Source organism: Nicotiana attenuata, unplaced genomic scaffold (assembly GCF_001879085.1).
Source record: "Nicotiana attenuata strain UT unplaced genomic scaffold, NIATTr2, whole genome shotgun sequence".
NCBI lineage: Eukaryota > Viridiplantae > Streptophyta > Magnoliopsida > Solanales > Solanaceae > Nicotiana > Nicotiana attenuata.
The window spans coordinates 217,031-229,999 of record NW_017670737.1 but is presented as its reverse complement, the minus strand read 5'-3'; the positions used below and the strand labels follow the sequence as shown (position 1 = coordinate 229,999).

At 40.8% G+C, this 12,969-nt stretch overlaps 1 protein-coding gene across 1 annotated transcript in view; it reads right to left on the bottom strand.

The window, feature by feature from the left end:
• Window positions 1-1,973: 1,973 nt before the first annotated feature.
• The window catches only part of LOC109242812 (protein RER1A-like), a 16,295-nt gene continuing 5,299 nt past the window's right edge, over window positions 1,974-12,969 (bottom strand). The window contains exons 2-3 of the mRNA XM_019409675.1: window positions 2,512-2,692; window positions 1,974-2,381 (exon numbers count right to left, since the gene is read on the bottom strand). Of these exons, the coding sequence (XP_019265220.1) occupies window positions 2,325-2,381; window positions 2,512-2,692 (238 nt within the window). The 3' untranslated portion in view covers window positions 1,974-2,324. The remainder of the gene's footprint in view (window positions 2,382-2,511; window positions 2,693-12,969) is intronic.

Sequence of the window (12,969 nt, the reverse complement as noted above, 5' to 3'; positions counted from 1 at the left end):
AATGAAGCTGCTCACGGCCTCAAGCTGCTGAACGGAGTGCTAAAGCTCAAAACGACCGGTCGGATCGTTACAAATATCGCCATTCTCCAATTAAATATCGTGCTTATAAAAAATCTGAGACAAGATCAGTTCATGAATGAGAAAAGATTCATGTAGTTTGCGACTTAAAGTGCCTTTTTGCTTGTTTTCGTTAAATTATACGGCACGTCCACTAACGATTATCACTTATAAGAAAATTATATTGAAAGCAAATAAAGAGACTTCTATGCACATTCCCCATGTCTGGTTGAAATAGAATCATACAAATAAGGACATGAGATCATATTTAACAAAATTACGAAAGAAAATATCAAGGAATAACACAAAGAAAGCACCAAAGCTAAGAGAGAAGGTTACTTTTGAAGCCATATACAATCTCATGATCTCTTCTACCGAGCTTATCTAATAAATTCAAAACCACTTCTTCTTTATCTAAGTGGTGGCTTATCAATGGGATTTCACAAACATAAATTTAACATGTGAAGGTTAGAGATATATCTGCTACAAAGACTTATTCCTCTAAAAGGGAAATTGAAAGTGGAAGGTCAAGAAATTGAAGTATGCTATGAAGGTGCTCCTTCTGCAAGTATGATAAGAAGTTTTTTCAGAACTAATTCTGAAATGTTGCAAAATCGTGCCTTGCCTTCTACAACTTAAAGCAAGAATGCAGGAAATGGTGTCAATACCGTATGATAGGTCAATACACGAAGCACAAACACACATATTTTCGTATGAATGTCAAAGGGTACAATAGTAACGGAATATTGTGCCGCTTTAAGAATGCTTATGAGAAATGACTTTAATTTTGGATTGACAAAATTGATCACATCGCAACAATGGATCAAGAAGAAAGCGAGCAAAATCAGGTTTTACTTTCTTAACTTTACTATTAATTATTTATGAATTTAATTTTTAACTTTTATGATTTTTGTGAAATTTCTTCTCATAATGTTAGGATAGATTTGATTCATGTGATGATCTTGAACATATTTGAATTAGAAGTAGTTATTTGATGAACTGATGCTTTCAGGTTTGAATATATATATATATATATATATATATATATATATATATATATATATATCCTTTTAGGTTTTTTTGGTATAATGATATGAAGTATCTTAGTGGAAGGATTATATTTGTACTTAAAATACAAATTTCCGAGCAGTCCTTATGTCCTCTCCTGCGTACATAGAAACATGAAGGAGTTGCACCTTTATGGGAGATATCAATGTCAATAAAAAGTGTCTTGGTTGTGAGTCATGATCGAACAATTCAAAACGGATAAAAGAAATACATAGGGAATATCATTTTAAGGAAATATTAGGTGAGATACGGCTCATTACATGCTTGTACCTCACAAAATTAAACAAAGTAAAAAGAGAATATAAATCTAATTGCTTTGATTATTTATTTTAGTGGATTCAAACAATATTCAATCACCTTGACACGGACAAACAAAATGTTCATCGGTCAAAGAAATTTCTACTTTTCTTTCATGTATAATTATTTATTCAAATTTTTGTTTTTATGATAGTGATATTATTTTACAAAATCATTACTATATGGCTTGGCATACACGTGCGTTGCACGTGAAGAAGAAACTAGTATTTATAAGGAGTGAAGAAAATAACTAACACACCTTTCATACCCTTATAAAAGGATGACACCTTTTACCAATATTATTTAGTGTTTTATTTAATTATTTTTATTATTCAATAAAAAAGTACATTACCAAAAGGGTATTTTAGCCTTTCAACTTTCTAGTTTAGAGCTTTTCACTTTTAAATTCGTATAGATATATGTTTTGTGACTTTCCTACGTGCAGGAGCTCGAGTATAAGTAAATCAGTGACCGTACCGAATGAGTCGCCATGTAAATGAGGTACTGTGCTCTTGTCCACCTCACCTAGGTTGGGGTGTGACAGGAAGCAGTGAAAGCGAAGAATAAGATTCCTCAATATTTCACTAAACATTTATAACGAGTACACTGCAGACTCAGCATCTACCAGAACTTGAATAACAGTTGTACACGCAAGGTTGGAGCAGCTCAAAAATGAATATAAACATTCAGGAGCTACTTGCCCATCAAGACAAAAATAAGTACGTACATATTGCTTCTAAGAGAAAAGCTAGAGTTTTAAAATCTAACAGTTGATTGATGATTATATGTCAGTGGCGTGGCTCGTTCCAATCTAGAAACCTTTTTATGGAGAAAGGATAGTTCTGTTTACCCAAAACAGATCCATGATCTTGTCATAAAATGCCTTGATCTACTATGAACCCTCAAGGTCTGGAAACATCTGCTTCATCGATGACTGTTTCTTTCTTCCCACTGTAACGCTGCAGAAAGGAAGCAAGTCTCAGTTGTCTTCAAAATACTAAGGTACAACGTACGGACTGACAAATTCAGACTTGGCCATCTAGAAAGGTTACAGAAAAAAATTAAACTACAAATAACTTTCATAGATACCTGTTTGCCAAATGTGAAGGGGACATATCTATATTTGATCATGTGCATTATCTGCCTCTTCATTGTCGAAATGAATAGTACAACCCAATAGAATAACAAAATTGGCCAAAATACAGGTACATCAAATGCACTGAAGAAAGTCAGCACAAAAGCGATACAGAAGGCTTTGGTTAGCGAATACCTGTCATAGAAGCAAAGAAAAAAATGAGTTTCCAGGCAAGAACTAGTGTGTCATCATTCCTAGGACTACATGGACCAACAGAATTAGGATGGGAAACCCACTAATTTAAAGTTAGGCGCATGGATGAAGTGGAACACAGTAATACTATTTAAAAGATTACATTAGAAGAAATATCAGTGATATAAAAGCTAATACCCAAAGATCTCTCTTGTGCATTACAAGAATAATAGGAGAATCATAAAAATAAAAAGCACCTCATGGAAGCAGCCTATTTATATTTGACATATATGGCAGGCACTACTTCTGTCAATAACAATAAAAATCAATGTAAAACCAATATCCAGCTTTAATACAAAATATTTGCTCCCCTTTCAAGTACATTTCAAGTGAAGGTGATAGCAAATGAAGAGTTCTCCAGAGTTGCCAAGACCGTCAAAAAGCCACACGACAGCAGATATTGATTTTTTTTCCATACACACAAACCTGTAGCACTATAACATCGAGAACTAAATGAAAAAAGACATGATCGAGAATCCTTAGGGATGTTTAAACCCCTTCCCAACTTTTATGATAAAGTTATAATTTATTAATGTACGAAAAGCTCCCCGTATACAAGTATTAGTATACAAAAGGTAGAGAATGAGAAGTTTAACTTCATCGAATATATATGTTCTTACTATGAGACCTTGCCTTTAACTGTATCCCATATAGCATTGATAGCCTCAAAACTTCTGTTGTTGGTTCAAAATGAATTCATAGAAAAATTCAAAAGATATTCACAGCCAAATAGATTGAAACAACACAACTTCTATCTTTCAAGAGTATAATTATGTTACTTGCTCATGATCATGGTTTAAATAGGCTGATTATGAAACTTCCTTGCAACGACCCGGCCGGTCGTTTTGTGTATTTGAGCCCAGTTTCGCCATTTGATGCTTGTCATGTGCTTAATTATTGTTTTGTGACTTGCGGGGATGGTTGGTTTGGTTTTGTGAAGGTTTTGGGGTGAATTGGAATACTTAGCTCCGTGGTTGGAAGATTTAGTTATAAGAGTTGATCAAAGTTTGACAACGAACTCGGATTTGTGTTTTGATGATTCCAATACGTTTGTATGGTGATTTTGGACTTAGGCGTATGCCCGAAATTGGATTCGGAGGTTCCTAGAATGATTTGGCTCTTTTCGCCGAAAGTTGGCAATTTGAAGGCTTAGAAATTTCGTAAGTATAACCATTGGTTGACTTTGTGGCTATCGGGTTCGGACTGTTGTTCTGGGACTTGAAATAAGTTTGTTTTGTCATGTAGAACTTGTGTGCAAAGATTGGTCTCATTACGAATTGATTTGGTAGGAATCGGACGCTCGGTATATTGAAGTTCTTGAGTTTCAAAGCTTGCATGATACATTTTGGCATTGGATTCGTGGTTTTGTATGTTATTTTGATGTTCTGAACTTGCAAGTGAGTTCATATGAGGTTTATGTGTTTGTGTGAACGTATTGTGTGGGGCCCGAGGGGCTCAAGTGAGGTTCGGATTGTTTTCGGGTGATTTTTGGAAAAGCTTCAGATTGCTGATGCTACAGACCTCGCATTTGCGAAAGTCTACTTGCATTTGCGGACAATTGATCGCATTTACGATGTGTGGCTCCGGAGGCCAGCTTCGCATTAGCGAAGCTGGTATTGCAATTGCGATACCAGCATTTACGAAGGGTGCTTCGCATTTGCTATAGTTGGTCGCAATTGCGAGGTTCCTGGTCGTAATTGTGATATGAGCTGCTTAGGGGCCAAGTTCGCTTTTGCGAGCCCTTCTTCGCAATTGTGAGGGTCGCATTTGCGAACCCTTGGTCGCAAATGCGACATAAGCATTTGCTATAACTTATGTCATTTCCGGCCTTGGACCCATTTTATCATACTTTGAGCCCTAGACTTGGTGAGGGGCAAGTTTTGAAGAAGATTTTCACACAAAGCTATTGTGTAAGTGGTTTTCTATTGTTTGATATAATATATTTTGATTTCTCATAGATTTTTACACCAAAATCATGGAATTTGAAAGGAATTTTTGGGAATTTTTTATTATATTTTGAAAATTGAGGATTTGAGAGTCGATTTGGACTCGATTGAGAAAACTAATCACACATTTGGACTCGTGGAGTTATGGGTGAACGAGATCTACCCTTTGACTTGGGTTTTGGGCGTGTGGGCCCGAGGTTGACTTTTGTTGACTTTTCGGGAATTAGGTAAAGGTTGGAACTTTATTGTACGGAATTGGTTTCTTTAGCATTATTTGTTGTTATTGAGTTGTTTTAAGCTAGATTTGAGCCAGACGAAGGTGATTTTTAAAGGAAATGCCTTTTTGGAGTATTAATTTGGCTTGTTTGAGGTAAGTATTTTGCCTAACCTTGTGCGAGGGAATAACCCCCAAGAATTTGGTCTTCTTTGCTTATCTGTGCTATGTGAGAAGCGACGTGTACGCGAGGTGACGAGCGTATCCCTGGGTGTTATGTGTGGCTTATGTCCGGATTAGGACCTTAGGACATTAATATGCCTTAATTTATTGATGTGCTTTATATGAAACATGCCTAATCGCTTTGTGATTACATGAACATGATCGCTGCAATTGACTTAGCCGTAGTCATGCTTTATATGATTAACACCCATCCGCATTTTTATTATTGGCATGTTCTTGTGCACCTTATTGATAAATTCTGAGCTTATATCTTTGATGAAAATTTGGCATATTGATTTGTGATAATTATGGCACATATGGACATGTTGAGCGAATTGATTGGAAGTTAGCACAAGGTCTTTGTCGTGCGATTGTGATTATTGTGATGCACATGGGGCAAAATAAGGGTGGCTTTTACTCAGGTTGCCCATGTGGCGAAATAAAGGTGATGAAGTGTGCATATGGGGAAATAAGGGTGGCATTTATTGTTATTGCACATGCAGCAAAATAAGGGTAACGCTATTGATGATGTTATGTGATGATTTGGTAGTGACTCTCTTGATGATGTTCTTGTGACGAAGCGGGGATGATATTTTGCTCATATACATATTTTCTTTAAACTCTGTCATGTATTTTTATGAGTTGCTAGTTGAATTTGACATGCTATTAAATGTCTCCACTTCTATTTGATGATTTGATGTCAAATATGGATTCCCGTACATTGAGTACTTGAGTTGGTATCACGTGTTCTAACGAGATTGATGATATTGTTTTCCGCTACATATTTTACTGTGAATTATTGATATATTGCACAGGTTTCCTTGACTAGTGAGTATCATATGACTGGAACCTTGTCACTACTTCACCGAGGTTAGTCTTGATACTTACTAGGTACTAGATGTGGTGTACTCATACTACACTACTGCACATTTTTGTGCAAATCTAGGTGTTGGAGGCAGCGGAATTAAAGAGTGAGAGCTACACTGGTCACAAGGATTCAAGATAGAGCTGCATGAGTGTCGCAGTCCGTTGCAGTCCCATCCTTACATTGATACTGTTATTTTCATATCCGAACGTTATTGTAGTTGAGACATCCTTATGTATTCAGTTAAAGCTCATGACTCATGTACTACTTAGTTCTGGGAAATTATACTGAGTATTGCCATGTTGGCTTGTGTTAATTCTATTTCCGCTTTTATATTAGCTTCTGTCTTAATATCTCTCTGTCTTGTTGATTTAATGTTGTATAAGTGGTGGGTTACTTAGCCGTAGAGATTAGGTGTCATCACGACCCCTATGGCGGAATTTGGATCGTGACAAGTTGGTCAGATCCCTAGGTTCATAGGTTCTACTGGTCATAAGTGAGTTTAGTAGAACCTTGCGCATCGATACGGAGACGTTTGTATTTATTTTCGAGAGGCTACCAGACTGTAAGGAAACATCACCTTTCATTCTTTATCGTGCCGATTTGTTATTCCCAAATTTGAATCTTTACTCTTCTATTTTCTCACAAATAGTGAGGACACGCTCCGCGGGATCAGCTGGGCAGGCACCAAAACCCATCATTAGAGTCGCGAGGGGTCGTGGCCGAGGAAGGGCACGTGCCATAGCTAGAGCAGCAACTAAGGAGCCTCCGGTAGCTCTAGTTGAGATAAGGAGCCCGAGCATGTTGAGCGTGTACCGGAGGGACCTATTGCTACAAAGAAGCTCCAGGAGACCTTGGCACACTTCATGAGCATGTTTGGGAGTTTGGCCCAGGCAGGGTTGATCCCGGTCGCACCAGCTATCACAGGCTTGGGGAGGAGCTCAGATTTGCACCGCTCGTACACTGGAGCAGCCGGCTTATGCTTATTAGACACCGGGTGTTATGCCCGTACAGCCACTAGTTGCTATTCAGCCTGAGGTAGGGCTAGTCGTGTCTGTTGAGGGGCAAAAGAGGTTGGAGAAGTTTCATAAACTTCATCCTTTCCAGTTCAGTGGAGGGGCTTCTAAGGAAGCACAGGGTTTATTGGATCAGTGTCACTGTATTCTGCGTACTCCGGGTTTGGTCAAGTCAAACGGAGTTGACTTTATTTTCAGTTGATGGGGCCGGCATACAGGTGGGGAAGGCAAGTAGGCCAACTGGCGCAGCACCACTTTCCTAGTCCCAGTTTTCCAATCTTTTCTTGAGGGAGTTTATTCCACAGACCCGCAGGGACGTGTTGCGCAGTGAGTTTGAGCATTTGTGCTAGGGGTATGACTGTGTCCAAGTATGCTTTGAGGTTTACAGAGTTATCCTGCCATATAACTCCCTTCGTTTCCACTGATAGAGAGATAGTCTGTAGGTTCATTGAGGGACTCACCTACCGCCTCAAATTTGGGATGGCACGAGAGACGGAGACTGCATTTCATCAAGTTGTAAAGATTGCTAAGAGGTTAGAGCGTGTCCGCGGACATGAGAGGGAAGATAGGGAGGCTAAGAAGCCTGATGGTTTCGAAGGTTTTGGTGGATCCTACTATGGGGGCAAGGTACGCCACTGCAGAGGTCATTTCAGTCAACTGGTTCAATCCGCACTTCAGGTTTCACATAGCGCTCCCGTTAGATGTGGATCTCAAAACACTCATACCGGGGAGTCATCTTTTAGTGCACCTTCTGTGCAGGGTTCCTAAAGCGGTTATTCCAGTCGTCCGGGATAGACTCAGTACCAGCAGCCATGCCTGTAGAGAGGTTGTTTCGAGTGTGGTGATGCTAGGCACATTGTGTGAGATTGTCGAAGACTTCGAATGGGTGGACCTCAGCAGGGTACCCAGGCTACGATTCCCGCTACAACTGCTACCCCACCTGCACAACCAGCTAGAGGTGGAGGACAGGCGAGTAGAGGTGTCCTAGAAGGGGAGGCCAGGCCTGTTGTTATGCTTTCCCTAGTAATACTGAGGCAGTCATCATAAGTATTGTTCCAGTCTGTCATAAAGATGCTTCAGTTTTATTTTATCCGAGTTCTACTTATTCTAATGTGTCATCCTACTTCGCTTCATATTTGGATATGTCTCGTGATTCTCTAGATACTCGTGTTTATGTATCTACACAAATTGGAGATTCTATTGTGGTAGATCGTGTCTATCGTTCTTGTTGGTCACTATTGGTGACTACGAGACAAGAGTTGACCTTCTGTTGCTTAATATGTTGGATTTTGATGTGATTTTGGTATGGATTGGTTATCTATGTACCATGCTATTCTTGATTGTCACGCTAAGACTGTGAGGTTAGCTATGCCGGGTTGCCAAGGTTGGAACAGAGAGGTTCTTTGGGGCAGATTCCTAGTGGAGTGGTTTCCTTTTTGAAGGCTCAACGAATGGTTGAGAAGGGGTGTTTGGCGTACTTAGCCTTTGTGAGATGTAAGTGCTGGTACTCCCACGGTTGACTCAATCCCCGTGGTGAGGGAGTTTCCAAATATGTTCCCTGCAGACCTATCGGGCATACCGCCGATAGGGATATTGATTTTTGCCATTGATTTGGCACCGGGCACTCAGTCTATTTCTATTCCACCGTATCGCATGGCTTCAGCAGAGTTGAAGGAACAGTTGCAGGAATTATAAGATAAAGGTTTCATCATGCCTAGTGTTTCACCTTGGGGTGCGACGGTGTTGTTTGCTAAGAAGAAGAGCGGGTCTATGAGAACGTGTATTGACTATCGGCAGTTGAACAAGGTGACCATTAAGAACTATCCACTGTCACGCATTGACGCTTTGTTCGAGCAACTTCAGGGTGTCATGGTGTTCTCGAAGATCGATTTAAGGTCGGGGTATCAATAGTTGAAGATCAGCGCTTCGGACATCCCTAAAACTGTTTTCCAGACTTGTTATGGGCATTGTGAGTTTTTGGTGATGTATTTTGGCTTGACTAATGCCCCCACAACTTTCAGGCACTTGATGAACAGTGTGTTCCAACCTTATTTGGATTTGTTTATCATTGTGTTCATTGATGATATTTTGGTGTATTACCGTAGTAGGGAGGAGCATGGGCAGCATTTAAGGATCATGCTCCAGACTTTGAGAAAGAAGATGCTATACGCCAGGTTCTCTAAGCGTGAGTTCTGGTTGGACTCGATGGCATTATTGGGTCATGTGGTGTCCAGTGAAGGGAATAAGGTGGATCCGAAAAAGATTGAGACACTTCAGATTTGGCCCATACCTTCTACCGCTATAGAGATCCAAAGTTTCCTAGGGTTCGCTGCGTATTATCGCCACTTTGTGGAGTGGTTTTCATCTATCGCAACCCCATTGACTAGTTGACTTAGAAGGGTGCCCCATTCAGGTGGCCGGACGAGTGTGAGGAGAGCTTTCAGAAGCTCAATACTGCCTTGACTATATCCCTAGTTTTGGTTTTGCCTTCAAGATCGGGTTCATATATAAAGTTTACTATGATACTTCACGGGTTGGCATTAGGTGTGTGTTAATTAAACTTCACGGGTTGGCATTAGGTGTGTGTTAATGCAGGATGGTAGGGTGATTGCCTATGCTTCACGTTAGTTGAAGCCCCATGAGAAGAACTATCTAGTGCATAATTTGGAGTTAGTAGCTATTGTACACGCACTCAAGATTTAGAGGCATTATTTATATGGCGTGGTTTGTGAGGTGTATACGGATCATCAGAGTCTCCAGCATCCAGCATCTGTTTAAACAGAAAGATTTGGATTTGAGGTAGCTGAGGTGGTTGGAGCTGTAGAAGGATAATGATATCACCATTCTTTATCATCCGGGGAAGGGCAATGTGGTAGCAGACGCCTTGAGTAGCGGGGAGCATGGGGAGTTTAGCATTTATTCCAGCTAGGGGGGCCTTTGGCCATGGATTTTTAGGCTTTGGCTAACAGATCGGTGAGATTAGACATTGAGGAGCCTAGCAGAGTCCTTGCTTGTGTTGTATCTCAGCCATACATGTTTCAGCGCATTTAGGCTCGCCATTATGATGATCCCCACTTGCTTGTCCTTAAGGACACGGTGCTGCGAGGTGGTGTTAAGGAAGTGACTTTTGGTGATAATGGTGTATTGCGGCTTCAGGGGCAGATTTGTGTTCCTAATGTGGATGGGTTGAGAGCGTTGATTCTTGAGGAGGCTCATAGTCTGCGGTATTCCATTCATCCGGGTATTACGAAGATGTACCGCGATTAGAAGCAGCACTACTAGTGGCTTACTAGTGGCAAAGGATGAAGAAAGACATCGTTGGGTATGTCGTTCGGTGGTTGAATTGTCAACAAGTCAAGTATGAGCATTAGAGGCGTTGTGGTTTGGTGCAAAAGTTTGAGATACCGGAGTGAAAGTGGGAGCGTATCACTATGGACTTCGTAGTAGGTTTGCCACAGACATTAAGGAGATTCGACGCAGTTTGGGTCATGTGGACAGACTGACCAAGTCTGCAAATTTCTTTCCAATCATGACTTCCCACACATTGGAGCAGTTGGCTAAGATCTACATTCGGGAGATTGTTCACTTGTAAGGTGTACTTGTTTCTATCATCTCGGATCGCGACACTTAGTTTACTTTGCATTTTTGCAGAGCGGTTCAGCGTGAGTTGGGCACGAAGGTTGAGTGGAGTACCGCATTTCACCCTCAGACGGACAGGCAACCCTAGCGGACCATTCATATCTTGGAGGATATGTTAAGGGCATGCACTATTGATTTTCGAGGTCAATGGGAGCAGTTTCTACCCCTAGCGGAGTTTGCCTACAACAACAGCTACCGGTCAAGTATCTAGATGGCTCTGTATCAGGCATTGTATGGGAGTCAATGTCGTTCTCCGGTTGGTTGGTTTGAGCCTGGCGAGGCTAGGCTATTGGACACAGACTTGGTCATTGATGTTTTGGAGAAGGTAAAGTTGATCCAGGAGAAGCTTCGCACAGCTCAATCCAGGCAGACAAGTTATGCATATCGGAAGGATCGTGATGTGGCATTCATGGAGGTTGAGAAGGTTCTATTCAGAGTTTCGCCCATGAAAGGTGTGATGAGATTCGGGAAGAAGGGCAAGTTGAGTCCTTGGTATATCGGTCATTTCGAGGTGTGGGAGAGAGTTGGTGAGCTGGCCTACAGACTTGCTTTGCTACTCAGATTATCGGGAGTTCATCTGGTGTTTCATGTTTTCATGCCTCGGAAGTAATATGAGGATCCGTCGACATGTTGGATTTCATCTCAGTACAGTTGGATGAGAATTTGGCTTATGAGGAGGAGCCAGTGGCCATTTTGGATAGATAGGTTCGGAAGCTGAGGTCGAAGAATATTGCATCAGTGAAGATTCAACGGAGAGGTCAATCGATCGACGAGGTGACTTGGGAACCGAGCATGATAGGCAGAGAAGATATCCTCACCTTTTATATTCCAGGTATGATTATAAGCATGTTCGAGGACGAATGTTTATTTAAAAGGGGGAGAATGTAATGATTCGGCCGGTCGTTTTGTGTATTTGAGCCTCGTTTCCCTATTCGATGTTTCCCGGTGTACTTAATTGTTGTTTTGTGACTTGCAGGGATGGTTGATTTGGCTTCGGAAAGATTTAATGGTGAATTGGAACACTTAGTTAAATGGTTGGATGCTTTAGTTATAAGAGTTAATGGTTTGACTTTTGTGTTAACGATATTGGATTCATGTTTTGATGGTTTCAGTAGGTTCGTTTGGTGATTTTGGACTTAGCGTATGTCCGGAATCGGATTTGGAGATTCGTCTGATGATTTGACTCTTTTTACTACAGTTGGCAATTTGAAAGTTTAGAAATTTCATCAAAAAAAATTTCATAAGTTTGACCCCACGCTAACTTTGTGGCTATCGGGGTCGGACGGTTGTTCCGAGACTTGGAATAGGTCCTTTTTTCATTTAGAACGTGTGTCCAAAGTTTGGTCTCATTCCGAGTTGGTTTGGTGGGAATCGGATGCTTGGTTGTGAATATTGAATTTCTTGAGTTTCAAAGCTTGCATGCCGCGTTCTGGTGTTCGATTAGTGGTTTTGTATGTTATTTTGATGTTTCGAACTTAAAAGCGAGTTCGTATAAGGTTTATGTGTTTGAGTGAACGTTTGGTGTAGGGCTCGGGTAAGTTTCGGGTGGTTATCGGATGATTTTCGGAAATGCTTCAAATTGTTGGTCATTTTAGCGAATTCCATGGCCCCCCCCCACACAGTTAATAAACGCGTAGCTACTTTAGGCGCGCATTTTAAATAAAAATCACCTTCCTAAACACGGGTGCACATTTATGTGACCCAAATCCCAATCTCAACGAGGTCGAAATGTGTTAACAATCACGGGTGCACTGGTGCGACGTGGTTTGAGGCGCATTTCCACGACGTTGCAATTCGTTTAAAAATCGAATAAATAAAATAAAAGCGGTCTACTAATAAAAGCATATAAGCTAGAACGTATTTCGAAATCAGAAAAAATCAAATACAACAGTTGAGCGACCGTGCTAGAACCACGGAACCCGGGAATGCCTAACACCTTCTCCCGGGTTAACAGAATTCCTTACCCGGATTTCTGGTTCGCTGACTGATAACAGAGTCATAATTTCCTCGGTTCGGGATTCAACCGGTGACTTGGGACACCATTAATCTCCCAAGTGGCGACTCTGAATTTTAATAATAAATCCCGTTCCGATTGTCCTTTAAGTGAAAAAACTCCTATACACCCTTTGCGGGGTATAGTAAATAAAAAGGAGGTGTGACAGCTCTGGCGACTCTGCTGGGGAACAAAACCCAGAACTTCGGTTCTGGGTTCAGAATTCGAGCTTAGATATATTGTTGTATTTGGCTTTATCTGATTTTCCTACATGTTTCATGCTAAATGTGCAAAATGTTGCTTTTTACCGCTTTGATATTATCTG